This window comes from Solanum stenotomum, chromosome 9, assembly GCF_019186545.1.
Source record: "Solanum stenotomum isolate F172 chromosome 9, ASM1918654v1, whole genome shotgun sequence".
Lineage (NCBI taxonomy): Eukaryota > Viridiplantae > Streptophyta > Magnoliopsida > Solanales > Solanaceae > Solanum > Solanum stenotomum.
Genome location: NC_064290.1, coordinates 7,090,970 through 7,109,482, shown reverse-complemented (window position 1 = coordinate 7,109,482; position 18,513 = coordinate 7,090,970). Strand labels below are relative to the sequence as shown.

At 33.6% G+C, this 18,513-nt stretch overlaps 2 protein-coding genes across 6 annotated transcripts in view; both read left to right on the top strand.

Moving 5' to 3' along the window:
• LOC125877733 (STOREKEEPER protein-like) overlaps positions 1-18,513 on the top strand; it is a 41,036-nt gene that overhangs the window by 8,993 nt on the left and 13,530 nt on the right. Inside the window, exon 2 of one of the 5 annotated variants that reach the window (XM_049558962.1) lies at positions 5,242-5,315. The exons of the other annotated variants lie outside the window; for them this stretch is intronic. Coding sequence (XP_049414919.1) covers positions 5,242-5,249 — 8 coding nt within the window. The 3' untranslated portion in view covers positions 5,250-5,315. Of the gene's footprint in view, positions 1-5,241; positions 5,316-18,513 lie in introns of those variants that run through there. 5 annotated transcript variants of the gene reach the window in all.
• Positions 1-18,513, top strand: part of LOC125877732 (STOREKEEPER protein-like) — a 58,548-nt gene that overhangs the window by 32,066 nt on the left and 7,969 nt on the right. The gene's annotated exons all lie outside the window — the stretch shown is intronic.

Here is an 18,513-nt window from a genome sequence, read left to right as displayed (position 1 = left end):
TTTTAATCTTGTTAGATTTTGTACAATCGCATTTCTACAACGCTCAGATTGTGGATATGTTGGACCTTAGCAACCCGACATTTGCTTCCATATAACATTGTTAGATATTCCCGATCTGCGTAATTTTCTAGTAACACCTCTCTGTTTTAACCTTTTATATTTTAAGTAAATGTGATACATTTTCATTTATCATGACATTCTCCTGGAAAAGTTAGCATGGATTTTGAATTAAATCGGCATCTTAGCATCCGCACATGCTGTATTTACTCTTTTGTTTAAGGGCAAGAAAAAGTCCCATCTAAAATTTTCATTATGTGTGTTGCAACTTACCAACGATCACCTAGATAGCAATCACAAAAACTTTAAGGGATGAGAAGACCAGTAAGAATAAATGTATTCTTAAATGATATCATATGCTTATTTAGTTACAACTGGATACATTGAAAAGAAAGTCCTAGTTCAGATTGGAAAATAAAACATGGCAAGTTTGTAAAGCATGTAGTTAATCGGAAAACTACACTATTAGTTTAATCATTTACATTTGGTCTGCTACTTATTTGATTCTCTGCTTTTTAGCAGATGTTCTAACCAATCCCAAGGAAAACATTATCGTTGCACGATGACAAAAATTCCCTCATTTTCATGTACCTTGCCACACAGAATCAATCTTATCTTCTATTTAATATTAAGTCGTGAAAAGTTTGACATCAATTGGTACTTCAACTTAAATATTGAAAATTTCATGCTGTTATAATTATGTATTATTTTCATCAAGGTTTCTGAAGCTTAACTCTAATTACTTATGTCTTATCAGGTAATGAGCTGCCTCGTGAACTGATACGAACTCTCTTAAAGATGGCACCACCAACGGATGAAGAACTAAAACTCAGATGATTTGGAGACATTTCTCAGCTTGGTCCTGCTGAACGTTTTCTTAAGTCCATGGTTGCAATTCCATTTGCATAACGGATGGAAGCATTGCTGCTCATGTGTTCTCTTCAGGAAGAAGTTTCATCCATTAAAGAGTCCTTCGCAACCTTAGAGGTAAAGTGTAAAATATCGGGTTTCTTATAATTTGATGGTTGCAGTTAAGGGTGAATTTTTTTTGTTATTCTTCTTTGGCCTCAGTTTTTATATGTTGATTCTCTGCTTGGTGGTTTGCCAACTATACATTCCTTTAACTGTTTATTCTCTATTCTTTCCTAGTGAAGATATTCTGCAGCACATGAATGCGCACACATATACACCTTTTATGTGTGTGCATGTCTACACACTTGCATTTATCATCATTCAATTAAACGATATTTCAATTCTGAAACCATTGAGTCAGTTATTATATGAATTCTCAATATTGATTTGTTTCGTTCAGGTCCATTTCATTCCTATTCTGAATAATTAGGTCTTAAAAGACAAATTAGGGGTTTCCTAAATCTCCCACACATCTCTCTATGGTATCTACTGACTAGTTTAGTCTCAACTGTTTGGCATAACTCGTGCAGATCTCTTGGTTTGATTGTGTTCTGTTTTTAACCAAGTCTACATAGATTTCAAAAGACTTCAGGGATTGAAAACTTTTTTCTCCGTGTGACTTAGTTCACCTCTTAACAATCTTAGTTATTGTGTTGTCAAACCTATAAACCAGTGCATTTTTGAGGTCCTTAACACATGAGGAAGCCATCTAACTTTATCTTAGAGCCTGTTTGGATGGGCTTTTAAGCTGGTCAAACTAGCTTAAAAGCCAGTTTTTGACTTATTAGAGTGTTTGGCAATTATCAAAGTGACTTATTTTAAGTCAAAAATGACTTATTTTAAGCCAAAAGCTAAAAGCTAGGGGAGGGGAGCTTTTTTTTTTTTTAACTTAAAAGCACTTTTGTGTTGACCAAGTATATTACCTTTTTGCCCTTAATTCTTTTATACAATTTCCAAATTGCCCATATTGAATTATTATTATTATTATTATTATTATTATTATTATTATTATTATTATTATTATTACTACTATTACTATTATTAGTATTATTATTATTATTATTATTATTACTATTATTATTATTATTATTATTATTTTATTATTATTATTATTATTTCTGAAATATGAATTTATATTCCTCTTATAAGGTGGTAAAGAAATATGTGAATGATAGAAAAATATTATTACTTATGGATGTAAAATATAAATTAATTTTGTTTTAATTTTTTTTTTAAGTATAAAAACCTTAAATTAATCAACTTTTTATCATGTTAACAGCTTAAAGGGTATTTTAGACATTTTGATAAAAAAAAAGTGTTTACCAGCACTTATTTGCCAAACACATCAACAACTTTTTTTTCAACTGCAGCACTTTTATCCAAACACATAACTACTTATTTTAAAAATAAGTTCCAGCACTTTAAAAAGTTACTTTTTTGAAGTCAATCCAAACGGGCTCTTATATTTGTGCAACCTGCAGTCTGGTAGATAATTAGTTCCGACATTTTCCAATTTACTTGTGTCTAATAGGGTCAGTTTTATAAGATCATAAATCTGTTTTAATGTCAATTCTTTGACAACTTTTATCTTATGAACATGTTGAGCATCTTAGAAATGCAATTTACTACCTTATAATAGTCTGTTACATAATCATTCTATCCTGAACTATGTTTTTATTGCATGGAACCGTTTCAGCCTTCCTTATTTGGCTCTCTCTCTCTCTCTGTCATACCTTTTTCCTGGTAGACTTGGAATAGATATCTAAATTACTTTTGTTGAGAATATCATTAAATGATAAAAGTGTTCTCTCTCTAACAACTTAAACTTTTAGATGAGATGGTGACATATTTCAATATGGTACCGGAGCAGGCGTAGGTCCTGAGATCGAATCTCACGGCCACCCAAAAAATCAAAAAGAATTTTTACGTGCTTGTCCCATGAAAAAATAAGTCCCGCTGCCCTCACGTGAGGGGGTGTGTTGAGAATTTAATTAAGTAATAAAAGTGTGCCTCTCTAAGCAGAAAACATTGTTGGAGTGGGTAATGAGTCACCAAGATTGCTTTGTGCACATGTATCAGAGTTAGAAATACCAATTGGATTAGCAGGTTCAGAAAGAGGTTGAGGTCGTTGGGATAGTCCTTAAGAGTTGGAGCTGGATTGGAATAGTTGGAATATGAAGGACTGTAATGGTTCTTATTTTCTATATTAGGAGAAAAATACGAAGACGTCTCGAAAAAAGTATTAACTGCAGAAATCAAGTACTTATTGGTAGAGGGATCAAAGCATTTGTATCCTTTTTGTAGACGAGAATACCCAAGAAAGACACATTTTGAAGGCCTTGTGCTGAAGTTTATCTTTTCCGGAGGTATGGTTATGAACAAAATAGGTGCAACCATTCACATGTGGAGAAAGGGCAAACAAACTTTTGGTCCAGATAGAGGATTGAGTGAGGACTCTGGTACTGCAAAACAGATGAAGGCATGCAATTGATTAAGTAACAAGCACTAATAACGGCATCGACCCAAAAACATGAAGGGACATAATTGTGAATGAGTATGTTCAAGCTGTTTCAATTAGATGTTTGTTCTTTCGCTCAGCAACTCCATTTTGTTTAGGAGTATGTGCACAAGAAGACAAGTGCAATTTGCCTTGAGATGACATAAAATAAGAGAGAGTAGTAAAGAAGTATTCTCGGACATTATCACTGATGAACTTCTTAATGGAAATACGAAATTGATTGTGAATTTCAGCATAAAATTTCTGAAAGATAGAGAATAGCTTAGATCTACTTTTCATTAAAAATAACCACGTGCATCGAGAATAGTCATCAATAGAAGTAACAAAATAATGAAAGCCTAAGGAAGAACTGACTCAACTTGGACCTTATATGACGCGTTTTGGGAAAGAGGCATGAGTGAGCTTATCAAGCTAACACGACTCATATTCTAACAAATATAAACTTGATAAAGTGGGAACCATTTTTGCAATTTCAAGAGATTTGGATGACCCAATTGACTATGGCAGAAGTAAAATCAACATATGGTGTTGGGATAGAGCGCAGGTACAATCCTTGTGACTCATGTCCTTTTCCAATCACCTGTCCTGTACTCCGATCCTGCACAAGAATAGAATCATCAAAGAAGGTTACAACACATTTCAGTTTTTTTGTTAATTTGTTAATGGAAATAAGATTATGTCGACATTTAGGTGCAAAGAGAACTGATTTTAAAGGTATAGAATGATTGTGAGAATATAATTAAATAATAGAAGTGTGCTCTGTCTTACAACTTAAGCTTTTAGATGAGATGGTCACACTTCAATGTTAGCAAATATTATTTAAACATATTTAGACATATCAAAATGATTTTATTTGAATATTTATGTATATTTTGTATATGTTATTTGTGTGTATATATATATATATATATATATTTTATTTTATTTTTTAAGCAGCGTCTCAGTTTTAAAATTTGGCAACAACTGGTTCTGTTAAATGTAAATGTTAATGCTATTATTAGAAATTAAAAGAACACGAAATCCAATCTGTAAATCCGATCTGGCCCATTTAGCCCGTTAACTACACTAACAAAGGTATGGTTCTGAGCCAGACATTCTTTCCCCGTGCCCAATTCCCACCCCTTAACATTAGCTACGGTTAGCCCGAGTACTGTGTGACCACATTTTTATGAATCAGATTGTCCCAGCGTGACCGGATGATATCCTTACTTCAATGTTCAAAATATAATAATTAATAATCTCATTAATGACCAATAAAAATTATGGAATAGACATTTATATTCAAAATATACATAATCTAAGAATATGGTAAGTAATTTTATGAAAATTTTCTATTTATTGATACGACTTCTTCTGCAATCTCAGGCTTCTTCCTCCCTTTCTCTTTCTAGGTCTTGCCGCCTCTTTGCTGCTGGTTTCGATGGGGCAACCACTTCTACAGAAACATAAGGAAGAAGAGAAACAGGTTGTTGTGAAAGAGGTGGTTAAGGAGGATATAGTTAAGGGTGATCAACAAGATTTCCAGTCGAAATATCCACGTTTGGCTGCATCATTTGAAAGTATGGCTGGCATGTCTACAATGTATCCGAATGGAACTAGTTTTTTGAAGGAGAAGATGAGTTTGATTGCTACTGACACGGCTAAAGTGCTGGAGGAGAAGTGGAAGAAACTGGAGGACGACGAAGCTGCCTTGATGGTGAAGCGCTTAGATTTGATTGCGGAGCATTACAAATTGGTGGTTGATGCAATGAGAGGTAACTAGATGCTGATGGATCATGTTCTATTCAATGCTACAAGTTCTGATACTGTTTCGGTGGAGTTTTAGATTTGTTTCATGTAGTCTTGTTTCTCAAGACAATTTCTTCTTTCGTTGATGTGTTTATGTTTAGTCCGCGAGGTAGATTTAGTTTATCCGGTTGATTCATACATTTTATTGCTTATTTAATTTTACTAGTGAACTTGTTTGAATGATATCCGCTGTTTTGCTTCTTTTATATGTAGCAAGCTTATTAGGAACAGCTGAAGTGGAATGTCTGGAGACGTTCTGGTTCATCCTTTGTAATATGTCATTTCCTATTCCAGATGGAAATATATTTAAATGTGATCTTTCTCAGTTTTTGCAGTTTGTGTTGATTCACTTAGTTTGCAATTGTTGTTCATGCCAGCTTATCATACCAGTTATTTAATTTGGGGAGGAGGGGGTGGTGGGTTAGTTACAGTTTCCTCGAGATATTTCCTTTGACATAGATGCAATGTTGTTACCTGCTTACCTGCTTCTTAGGTGTTTCCTTTAACGGCTTATTCTCTATTCTTTCCTAGTGAGGATTTCTGCAGCGCATGCCTACACACTTGCACTTATCATCATTCAATCAACTATATTTCAATTCTGAAACCATTGAGGTCAATTATTATATCCATTCGTTTTATTCAGGTCCATTACATTCCTAAACTGTATAATTGGGTCTTAAAAGACAAATTAGGGGTTTCCTAAATCTCCCACAATCTCTCTATGGTATCTACTGACTATTTTAATCTCAACTGTTTGGCATAAGTCATGCAGATCTCTTGGTTTGATTCTTTTCTGTTTTTAACCAAGTCTACATGGATTTTAAAAGAATTCAGTGATGGAAAACTTTTTTCTCTGTGCGACTTAGTTCGCCTCTTTAAAATCTTAGTTATCGTGTTGATAAACCTATAAACCAGTGCATTTTGGAGGTCTTAATACATGGGGAAGCTATCTAACTTTTATCTTCTATTTGTGCTACCTGCACTCTGTTAGATGTAATAAGTTCTGACGTTTTCCAATTTACTTGTGTCTAAAAGGATCGTCTAGTTTTATAAGATCATAAATTTGTTTTCATATCAATTCTTTGACAGCTTTTATCTAATGAACATGTTGAGCATCTTTAAAATGTAATTTACTGCTGCATAATAGTCTGTGACAATCATTCTATCCTGAACTACATTTTTATCGCATGGAACTGTTCTAGGATTCTTTTCGTTTCAGATTTCCTTATTTGGCTCTCTTTCTCTTCCTGTAGACCCAGAATAGATATCTAAATTGTTTCCGTTGAAAATATAATTAAATAATAAAAGTGTGTTCTTTCTAACAGCTTAAGCTTTTAGATGAGATGGTCACACACTTTAATATGGTTTCAGAGCAGGCAAATGTCTTGAGATTGAATCTTATCGCTATCGAAAAAAATCAAAAAAAAAATTCACATGCTTGGCCCATGAAAAAATCAGGCCCAAGTCAGCAAGGGGGGTAAGGTTATGAACAAAACAGGTGCAACCAAACACACGTGGTGGAAGGGGAAACACATTTTTGGTTTGAGCTGTTTCAATTAGATGTCTGTTCTTTCATTCAGCAACTCCATTTTGTTGAGGAGTATGTGCACAAGAAGACAAGTGCAATATTCCTTAGGATGACATAAAAGAAGAGAGAGAAGTAGAGAAGTATTCTTTGGACATTATCACCGATTAACTTCTTAATGGAAATACTAAATTGATTAGGGAATTTCAGCATGAAATTTCTGAAAAATAGAGAATAGCTCAAATATACTTTTCATTAAAAATTACCATGTGCACCGAGAATAGTCATTTATAAAAGTAACAAAACAATGAAAGCCTAAGGAAGAACTGACATGACTTGGACCCCATATGTCTCAATGAACAATTTCAAACATAGAGGTGACCCTATTATTGACGCGTTTTGGGAAAGAGGCATGAGTGTGCTTACCAAGCTGACACGACTCACATTCTAACAAAGATAAACTGGGGATCATCTTTTACAATTTTAAGAGACTTGGATGACCCAATTGACAAGCAACAGGAAGTTATAGTTACTTAAAGCACAAGCAGTGTGCAGACAGAAGATCTTGTAGAGGATCTTGCTCAAGAGTCGGCAGATTATCACTGTAGCCTTGGTCTTCAGGTGGTTTCAGGTTTAAGCAACGAGCTTGAGAATGTAAGAAAAGCTTCACTTATTGATGGCGAGAACTTAAAGTGCAGCTGTCATGAAGCTTAGTCACTCACTAGTGAAAACTAAAGAGTTTCTGGACACTGATATGAGAAGTTTGAAGGATGAAAGTAAGTTCTGTGATACACTCACAAATTTTATCCAACATACAGAACAGGAGATTACTTGAATACTAGAAGAATAGAAAAATATGATGTCTTTGGTTAAGAGCACAGGAGATTACTTCCATGGAAATTCAGAGAAGGACGAAGGCTTGCATCTCTTTTCAGTCGTTAGTGATTTCTTGATTATGTTGGACAAGGCATGTACTGTGGTGAGAAACTCAACAAAAATACCAGTTAAGACTCCTAGATAACATCTCCTTTCCAAGAATCTTGTCCCGAGTCTTTGCCAGACATATGCAAACAACTATTTCCTGCAATCCAGGAGAGACAGATGCACGATTCTAGTTCAGAAGATGAGAGCCCAAGCCCATAGCTGTCTGTTTAGGTATGTCTATCAAGTATAAATCAGTTTCCGTGAAACTAGGCAAAGAGAGCTGATGAGTTATAACTTTGCTGTTTTGATGTGTAGGTATCGGAGTTCTTTGGAGCTAATATGGCTTGAATAATAGTCTACAGAAGTATGTATTTAACGACTGTATGGGCCTAAGGTGTGCTTCCTATGCCCCAGTTAGCGAACACATGCACTTCAAGACAGAGGGAATAGACATTTTGCTTCAATGCTCTCTTAGAGCCCTAGTGCTAGCGGTAGGAAGAATTGCTATGGTATAGATGCCATAGTAGTTATTGCATGGTCTACCATCCACGGAGTTAAATCATGACCTCTCAATGTTTGTAATCACCTTTGTCTGATGGTAGACCAGATTTGTGTAGTTGCAGCTTTCTATTCTTCTATCTAGTTTCAACTTCTTTTTCTGGTCAAGATGCATGATTGCTAATTCATCTGTTTCTAATCCATTTTATTTCCTAGTTTCTCTGTTGGACACTCAACTTGGTACAATCTTTTAGTGCCATATCTTCCAAAACCAAGTTCTGCACCGCCCAGGTTTGCAACCCTTACTACATCTGCCTTTATGATATTTATTATATTTCGTATGTTTCATTATCTACTTTCATGTTTTTTGGGTTGTAATTGTCTACTCATTCTTTATTTCTGTAACTATGAATTTGTTAGTATTAGGATTGGTGTATGGCATTTCTAAGGACATCAGTTATTTCTGCCGATTGATGTTGGAAAATTGCCTTCTGCCATCTATGTAAATTTGAAGAAATTTCAAAAATTGCTAGTATTTCATTGATGTCCTCCTGCTTTGTTTACTGTGTAAAGGTGAAGAATTTCAAACGTTGGCAATATATTGACTTTATTTCTGGCTCCCAGGCTTTGTTCAAGTGACAGATCATTATGTTCGAGTTTCAAAGCATTGGTCCTAGACACTTAGTAAATGCATTGGCAATTGATTATTTTGCAAATAATATATTTTTTGAACCTCTTGTTCACACAGATTTGGACAGGGATCCAAATGAGACAAGATAATTCATTTCAGTTTATCTACTTTTCTTATTGCTTATTTGGAATTTATTCATCAAAATGGCAAGCAGGGAATTTGATGTAAAACTATCTTCTATCATGTGTTCCAGATATTTGATGCTAGAATAATATTTATAACCAATATATTTATCAACATTCTTTGAGGTCTCATGTTTGTAGGTTGAGGTGGAAAAATAAGAAACATATACCGCATAAACAAAATTTCTGAAATAATAATTAGAACATCTTTTTGTCATCTTCAATTGAAAAAGTTTATATGTTTACGCACTTCATACATTGCTACTATGCAATGTATAATTTACGCTACTTTTAATACATAAATAATTCTTTTCTAACCAGCATCCAATTTCTAAGCCTTTGCCTGTTAATCCTCCAGATAAACCACAAAATGGTCCTAATTCTCAAGGAACTAATCAAGAGCATCAAAATTATTTAAGTGCTGCTGTAACTCGATGTTCCGTTGCAGGAATTGCCTTTTTAGCTCTGTTGATATTCTGTGTTAAGAATAAAAGGGAAGAAATAGCTCCAAACGATGGGCAAAGGGATGGGAAACCGCCTCTGAATCTGAATGCAGGTGTCTATTTGCTGCTATTTATCATGATGGTTAATTAATCTCATCGTATCATTCTTTTACATTACATTTCAGTAATTCGTATGATTTGTATTGTCAGGTTATTCTCTAAATGTCAAGTGTGCATCTGCTGTAAATGATGCTGATCCTCATTAGTTTTCCGAAGCAGATGCGGAACTGTCAAAAACCTGAGATGAATGCAAATGTTCATGCACCATTACCGCTTCCTCCAGGAAAATTTGCACCTCCACCTCCACCACCTCCTCCTCCTAAACCATCAGCTCCGAGCCCACCTCCACCTCCAAAAGTTCGCCCTCCTAATCCACCAAAACCTGGTAATTTTCCAAAGCCTTTACCTCTTGGAGCACATCAGAGAGGACGTTCTTCTGAGACCAGGGGAAGTGGCTCATTGGGTGAATCTGATGCTTCCTAAAACAAAATTAAAACCATTCTTTTGGGACAAGGTTCTTGCTAACCCTGACCACTCTATGGTTTGGCTTGAAATAAAAGCAGGCTCGTTCCAGTAGGCTTCACACTGATCTTGCTATTCACTTTGCTCCTGTGAGAGTTTAACTGTTTCTGTTTTTGCCATTCTGATTGCTGAATTTTAATACAGGTTTAATGAGGAGATGATGGATTCCTTGTTTGGATATATACCAGGAGACCAAGGGAAAGATGATCGAAGAAAAGTTTCCTCATCCTTTGATCAAACCTCACAGTACATTCAGATTATTGTTCCTAAGAGATCACAAAATCTAGCTATTCTCCTCGAAGCCTTAAATGTGACAACAGAAGAAGTTTATGATGCTCTCGAGGAGGGTATATCTCTCTCTCTCCCCCCCCNCCCCCCCCCCCCCCCTCCATGTTTGTTGTATGGATCCTTTTTGAAATTCCATTTTGGTCCATTTCACTCTAGTACTAAATATTTTATCTTAAAGAACAATTTTTGGATTATCTAATACTAGAGGACTGTCCGTCTCACATTGACCCTACGTTGATATATATCTCTAACAAAACTACTAGGCTCTTGGCAAACACCTAATTAAGTAAATATAACATCAATATGATCCTGACTAGTTGGTATCACGTATAGACTATACGCATGATTTGATTCATTTTCTTCTATTCTTAGCTAAGTTTGCATTGATTTCGAGAAAATATAGGGATAACTTTCTTACATGTGGTTTTAGGTTTACCTTGTTCTCTTCTGACGCTTAAATTTACATATTGTTTCACCTGCAAACGTACATTTGGGTGTCTATGTATGACATACTAAACATTCTCAGTCGACCTTTTCTAATTTTATCCTCTGCACGTGCTACTTGCCCTCTCTGTCAGATGTGTTCATTTTGTAAAGCGCATTTCTACAACACTCAGATTGTGGATATATTGGACCTTAGCAACCCAACTTTCGCTTCCCTATAACATTGTTAGATATCCTTCGATTTCATAATTTTCCAGTAACACCCATCTGTTTCGACCTTTTATATTTTAAAGTAAATGTGATACATTTTCACTTATCATGTCATTCTCCTGGAAAGGTGACATGGATTTGAATTAAATCAGCATCTTAACATCCGCACATGCTGTATTTACTCGTGTTTAAGGGAAAGAAAAAGTCCCATCTAAAATTTTCATTGTGTGTGTTGCAACATGCCAACGATCACCTAGATACCAATCACAAAAACTTCAAGGGATGAGAAGACCAGTAAGATGAAAATGTTTTCTTTGAATGATACAACAACAACAACAACAACAACAACCCAGTGAAATCCCACTAGGTGGGGTCTGGGGAGGGTAAATAGTACGCAGACCTTGCCACTACCTCATGGAGGTAGAGAGGCTGTTTCCAAGAGACCCTCAGCTCAATAGCCTTCTTTGAATGATAGCATATGCTTATTTAGTTACAACTGGATACGTTGAAAATAATGTAGTTGAGATTGCAAAATTAAATGTGGCAAAGCTTATAGAGCATGAAGTTAATTAGAAAACTATGGTATTACTTCAATCATGTACATTTGGTATGGTACTTATTTGATACACTGCTTTTTAAAAGATGTTCTAAACAATCCCAAGGAAAATATTGAAGTTTCACGATGACAAAATTCCCTTATTTTCATGTACCTTGCCACACACAATCGATCTTATCTGCTATTTAATATTAAATCATGAAAAGTTTGACGTCAATTGGTACTTCAACTTAGATCTTGCAAATTTCATGCTGTTTCAATTATGTATTATTTTCATCAGGAAGATTTCTGAAGCTTAACACTAATACTTAATTCTCTTATCAGGTAATGAGCTGCCTCCTGAACTCATACTAACTCTCTTGAAGATGGCACTAACAACAGATGAAGAACTAAAACTCAGATTATTTTCTGGAGACATTTATCAGCTTGGTCCTGCTGAACGTTTTCTTAAGTCCATGGTTGTAGTTCCATTTGCATTCAGACGGATGGAAGCATTGCTGCTCATGTGTTCTCTACAGGAAGAAGTTTCATCCATTAAAGAGTCCTTCACAACCTTAGAGGTAAAGTGTAAAATATTGAGTTTCTTATAACTTGATGGTTGCAGTTTAGGGTGAATTTTTTTTGTTATTCTTCTTTGGCCTCAGTTTTTATCTGTTGATTCTCTGCTTGGTGGTTTGCCAACTATACATTGCGACTTGCAGGTCGCATCTAAGGAACTGAGAAGCAGCAGACTCTTCCTGAAACCTCTTGAAGCAGTTCTATAAACTGGCAACCGTATGAATCCTGGCACCTTCCATAGTGGTGTGCAGGCATACCGCTAGCGCTAGGGCTCTAAGAGAGCATTGAAGAAATTTGTCTATTCCCTCTATCTCGAAGAGCATGTATTCTCTAACTGCGGCGTAGGAGGCACACCTTATGCCTCATATAGTCGTTAAATACATACTTCTGTAGACTATTATCCAAGCCATATTAGCTCCAAAGTACTCCGATACCTACACATTAAAACAGCAAAGTTATAACTCATCAGCCATCTTTGCCTAGTTTCACGGAAACTGATTTATATTTGATAGACATACCTAAACAGACAGCTATGGGCTTGATCTCTCGTCAGCTGAACTAGAATCGTGCATCTGTCGCTCTTGGATTGCAGGAAATAGTTGTTTACGTATGTCTGGCAAAGTCTCGGGACAAGATTCTTTGGAAGGAGATGTTAATGCCCCTTTTGTAGGAGTCTGAACTGGTAATTTTGTTGAGTTTCTCACCACTGTACATGCCTTGTCCAACAAAATCAAGAAATCACTAATTAATGACTGAAAAAAGACGTATGAATTTACATGGAAGTAATCTCCTGTGCTCTTAACCAAAAGCATTATTTTTTTCTCTTCTTGTAGTATGCAAGTAATCTCATGTTGGATAAAATTTGTGAGTGTATCACGGAACTTACTTTCATCCTCCAAACTTCTCATATCAGTGTCCAGAAACTCTTTAGTTTTCACTAGTGACTAACTAAGCTTCATGACAGCTGCATTTAAGTTCTCGCCATCAATAAGTGAAGCTTTTCTTACATTCTCAAGCTCGTTGCTTAAACCTGAAACCACCGAAAGACCAAGGTTACGGTGATAATCTGCCAACTCCTGAGCAAGATCCTCTACAAGAACTTCTGTCTGAACACCCGTAGTGCTTTGGATCTCTTGAAATCTACGTGCGGCTCTTAATCCTTCAGATCGAATAATTTCATGAACTACAAAGTTAAAGAGTTTGGTCTTTCCATCAGTTCCTTTCACATCTGAGTGCCATAGTATCTATTGCACGGTGTACTACAACTACCTCTCAATGTTTGTATGTCTATAAGAATCTAAATATCGAGATGTTAATGGTACTGAAATCTCCTTCATATTTGATAATTTATTTTTAGTATATGAAGGAAGTTAGACCAGATTTGTATAGTTGCATTCTTCTAGTTTCAGCTTCTTTTTCTGGTCAAGATGCATGATTGCTAATTCATCTGTTTATTGGACACTCAACTTTGTACAAATTTTTAGTGTCATATCTTCCAAAATTAAGTTGTGTACTGTCTGATTTGCAACCCCTACTACTTATATATTACGTATGTTTCATTATATACTAAGCTTTCATATTCTTTTGGTTGTGATTGTCTACTCCTCATTTGAATTTTCCATAAACATGATTTTGTGAGTACTAGGATTGAGCGTATAGCATTTCTAAGGACATTCCTTACGTATAAGCGTTAAATCATTTTTCTGCTGATTGGTGTTGGGAAAAGAATACACCTCCACCAGGGGAGGATCTACATGGAGGTTAGGGGGGTCACCCGACCCCCCTCGTCGAAAAATTACACGGTATATATAAGGTCAAATTCTATTTTTATGTGCATATATATTAAAATGAACCCCCTCAACACATGTAAAGAGGCTAGCTCAGTGGTAAAGGGGGTTCAAGAATTTGCTTGGACGTCATGGGTTCGATTCTGCGCAACAACACTTTCCTAAAATTTTTCTTGTTTTCTTCATTTGGAAAATCAAATAGCAAGGCTGAGATGGGCTCAACATTTTTGGGCTGGAGCTTTATTGTTTTTTTTTTTTTTTCATTTTTTAATGTTATTTCTCCTTTTCAATATTCATTTTTTCGAATTTCTAAGGCACATTATTTTCATTTTTGTATTTTATTATTTTTGTCTTCATTACTCATTTTATTTTTACGTAACTCTCTTTTTATATACTAATTTAAAGGAACTTTTTAAAAAACTGTCAATTATTCTTAAACTTGAAATTGAGATAGAGAAAAAAAACTTTAAAGATAAGTTAAACTTAATCGAACGAATAAATTTGAAAGACATGATTATTCATCATATTTCTTTCTCATTTTTTCAGTTCTATTCTAGAAAGACGTAAACTACATTGATATGATTTATTCATTTTTTTTACCGATGGAAAACCTTAGAAATTGAATAAATGAACAAAAAATTGGCGATGCCATTTATTTATCCTTTTAATATGCATTATAATATTAGTAACTCAATCCCCACACATATTAAAGGGTGTTAAACAATTTTTAAAGTAACATATGATTGAATGAACACTAATTTAATTTATTTTAAAAATTCAAAATAAAGTAAAATAATAAAAAATTAAAGAAAAAAATCATTTTAAAAAAAAAAGAATCAATGAAGCATAGTAAAAGTAGGAAGAAACGCTAAATGCGGCATGACAAGGCAAGTTATATTTAATGGATTAAGGATAATTTTTTTCTTTCGCGATCCGTTTTGCTCCATTTTCTTATTTACTTCTTATAAGTTGAACCCCTCCACGAAAATCCTGGCTCCGCCACTGACCTCCACGAGATAATAATAAAGTTTGCATACACTCTACCCTCCTTAGACCGTACTTAGTGGGATTTCATGTGATATATTATTTTTGTTGAAGTTGTGTTGGAAAATTGCCTTCTGCCACAAGGTCTATGTAAATTTGAAGAAACTTCAAAGTTTGCTAGTATTTCATTGATGTCCTTCTGCTTTGTTTACTATGTAAAGGTGAGGAATTTCAAGCTTTGGCAATATATTGACTTTATATCTGGCTCTTTTGGCTTTGTTCAACTGACAAAGGTAGAGGGAGCCACAAGCTCGGTATTTAAGTGGAGAATAATTAAAAAATAGATTTATTATTTTTGAGTTTCAAAGCATTGGTCCCAGATAATTAGTAAATGCATTGGCAATTGATTTGCAATATTTCACACATAATATATATATATATTGGTATCATCAAGGTTTCTTGTTCAGAATTACTCATTACTCAATGATTCAATAAGAGTATGTGTATATTGTTGTGGTATCATTAAGATTTCTTGTTCATAAATTACTCTTTATAGTATCATTGACTAATGAATAATTTCTGAACAAAAAAACCTTAATGATACCAATATAGTGTGTGTATATATATATATATATATATATATATATATATATATATATATATATATATTGATTTAGTATCAATTAAGCAAAATGATCAACCTTAATAATACCAATATAGTATATGATACGAATTTAGTATCAGTTAAGCGAAATTAGTTGAGGGGTATATAATGTAATTATTTAGTGGGGTATGAATGTAAAAGGGTATATGTTTGTAATTATTTTATTTTTATGGGGTATTTGCTTAGCTTCCCCAATATATTAACATACAAAGTTCAATTTTATTTTCAATTATTATATCAAAATAATACAATAAGTAAAAAATAATGTTAGCAAATATTACTTAAACAACATATAAAAGGTCAAAACATGTATCTTGTTGGAATAAAAATAAGGGAAAAGGGCCTGATATACCCCTCAACTTTGTCATTTGGAGCTGATATGCCCCTCGTTATGAAAGTGGCTCATATATACCCTTACCGTTATACAAACGGCTCACATATACCCCTACAGTTACAAAATGAGCTCACATATACCCTTTATTTAACGGAAGTGAAAAAGTTAGTTTTAAATTTATATTTTTGACTTTTAATTTTCTTAAAAATTATTTAGGGGTATATATGATTCTTCTAGCAAAGTTCAAGGTATATTTTAATCTTTTTTATTCATAAATTATTTTTTGACTTCTTTTATTATAATTATTTGAGTTTCTTATTCTTATTTTACTTTTTTCTTTCATTCCTTAGTGTAAAGAAAAAAATTTAAAACTATTTTTTTGTGGCCATACTATAATTTAAAATTTTATTTTTTTGGTCTATATTGTAATTTAATTTTTGTATTTGAAGAAAACAATTTGGTCATCTATAATAATAAATCTAAATTAGTCATTGAAACCAAAAATAAAAGTTAAAAAAATATATTTGTTTGAGGAGGATTAAATATACTCATATGGGATTATATTTTTTTAAAAAAATAATAAAAAATTAGCCTGAAATTAATTTTTTTCATTTCCGTTAGAGGAAAAGGGTATATGTGAGCCATTTGTATATAAGTAGGGGTATATATGAGCCACTTTCATAACGAGGGGTATATCAGCTCTAAATGACAAAGTTGAGGGGTATATCAGACCCTTTTCCCTAAAAATAATAATTTTACTTTCAAAATTCAAACACTACAATATTTTGAAAATAATGTTAGCAAATATTATGTGAACATATAAACATCTTGTGTATGTTATTTGCATATGTATTTTTTTTAGTAGTGACTAATTTTTAAAATTTGGCAATAATTGATCTATTAAATGTAAATGTCAATGCTATTATTAAAATTAAAAGAGCATGGAATCCACTCTACAGACTCTATTTGGCCCACTTAGCCCGTTAATTACACTAATCAAAGTAGGGGCTAAGCCGGACATCCTTTCCACGGGCCACATCCCCACCCCTTAACATTAGCTAGGGTTAGTTCGAGTCCTGTGTGACCATATTTAATGAGTCGGATTTTTCCAGCCTAATCGGATGATATTCTTACTTCAATGTTTGAACTATAAGGGATCGTTTTATTTGAATATGAGTTATGATGTATAAGTTATGATGAGATAAGTTATGCTGGAATTAGTTATGATGGATAAGTTGTCCTGAGATTATTTCTTATTGAGTGTTTGGTTTGTTGTATTCAAAATAATATATATTGATAAATTTTAAGAACAAGTTGTTTGTTTACAAAATTACCCTTCACTTTATTTAAACTTTTTAAATTTTTCTTTGCGAGCTTTAGTTATTCATTTTTTAAAATAAATTTTTTTATTTTATTTAACTTAAATATTTTTGTTTATGTATCCCCATGATAAGTACCATGTGTATTTAAAAATATAACTTTTTTCTTATTTAGCTTAAAAATAGAACTTCCCTCTTAAGTTTGTTAAAGAGAAGAAAATTTATGAGAAATCAAAATAAAATAAACATAAGAATTAGTCAAATAAATTCATAAATAAAAATTATATTTATATAGTGTAATTTTTTAATAGAAAAATATGTATAATTATCATAAAAATAAAGAGTAGTAAATATTATTATACATGGTATTAGAAATAATGTATAAATATACATAAATGTGAAAAATAATGTATAAAAAGGATTTAAAGGGATATATTTGTCATTTACCTATTTTATTCCGGGATAAGTTATCCCAGGATTACTATACCACCCAATGTGAGGGATAACTTATCCTGGTACTAATTCATAATCCTGATATAAGTTATCCCAAGCTTTGCAACCAAACAACGAAATAAAGGGTACTTAAAATTTATCATGGGATTAACTCTCCTTATCCATCACATTAAACGACCCTTAAGTATTAATAATCTCATTCAGTTGATACATAAATGACCAAAAAAAATATGAAATAGACATTCATATTCAAAATAAACGTAATCTAAGAATATGGTAAGTAATTTTATAAAAAAATTTATTTCTTGACACGTTTTCTTTTGCAATCTTGAACTTCTTCCTCCCTTTCTCTTTCTGGGTCTCTTGCGGCCTCTTTATTGCTCGTTTCGATGGGGCAACAACTTTTACAGGAACATTCGGCTTGATTGTGCAGTGTGATGCAGAAGGAGAAGACATGGAATGACCTGATTCCGCTTCCAATTTGCATCCTGATCCATTATCGCTTCTAGACTAAAAAGAAGATTTTGGGGTTTCTGTTGGGTTTGAACTGGTTTTTGAGTAATGAGTCTCTTTTCAACTGGAGGGACTGGTTCTTCACCGCTTTAAATATTTGATTTTAAAAAAAAACTCACATAGATCTAATTAAAAACGATAAATCACATTTTGAAAGAAGATTTCTTCCTATTAAAAAGCACAAATAAAGCGTGATTGCTCCATCATCTCCCGACCATCCCGATTCCACATGTGAGTAGTGGTGTTGGTGTGAGTTGTGACTCATACTCCCTCCGTCCACAATTAATTATCATGGTTTCCTTTTTTAGAGTCAAACAATAAGAACTTTGACCAACATTTTATG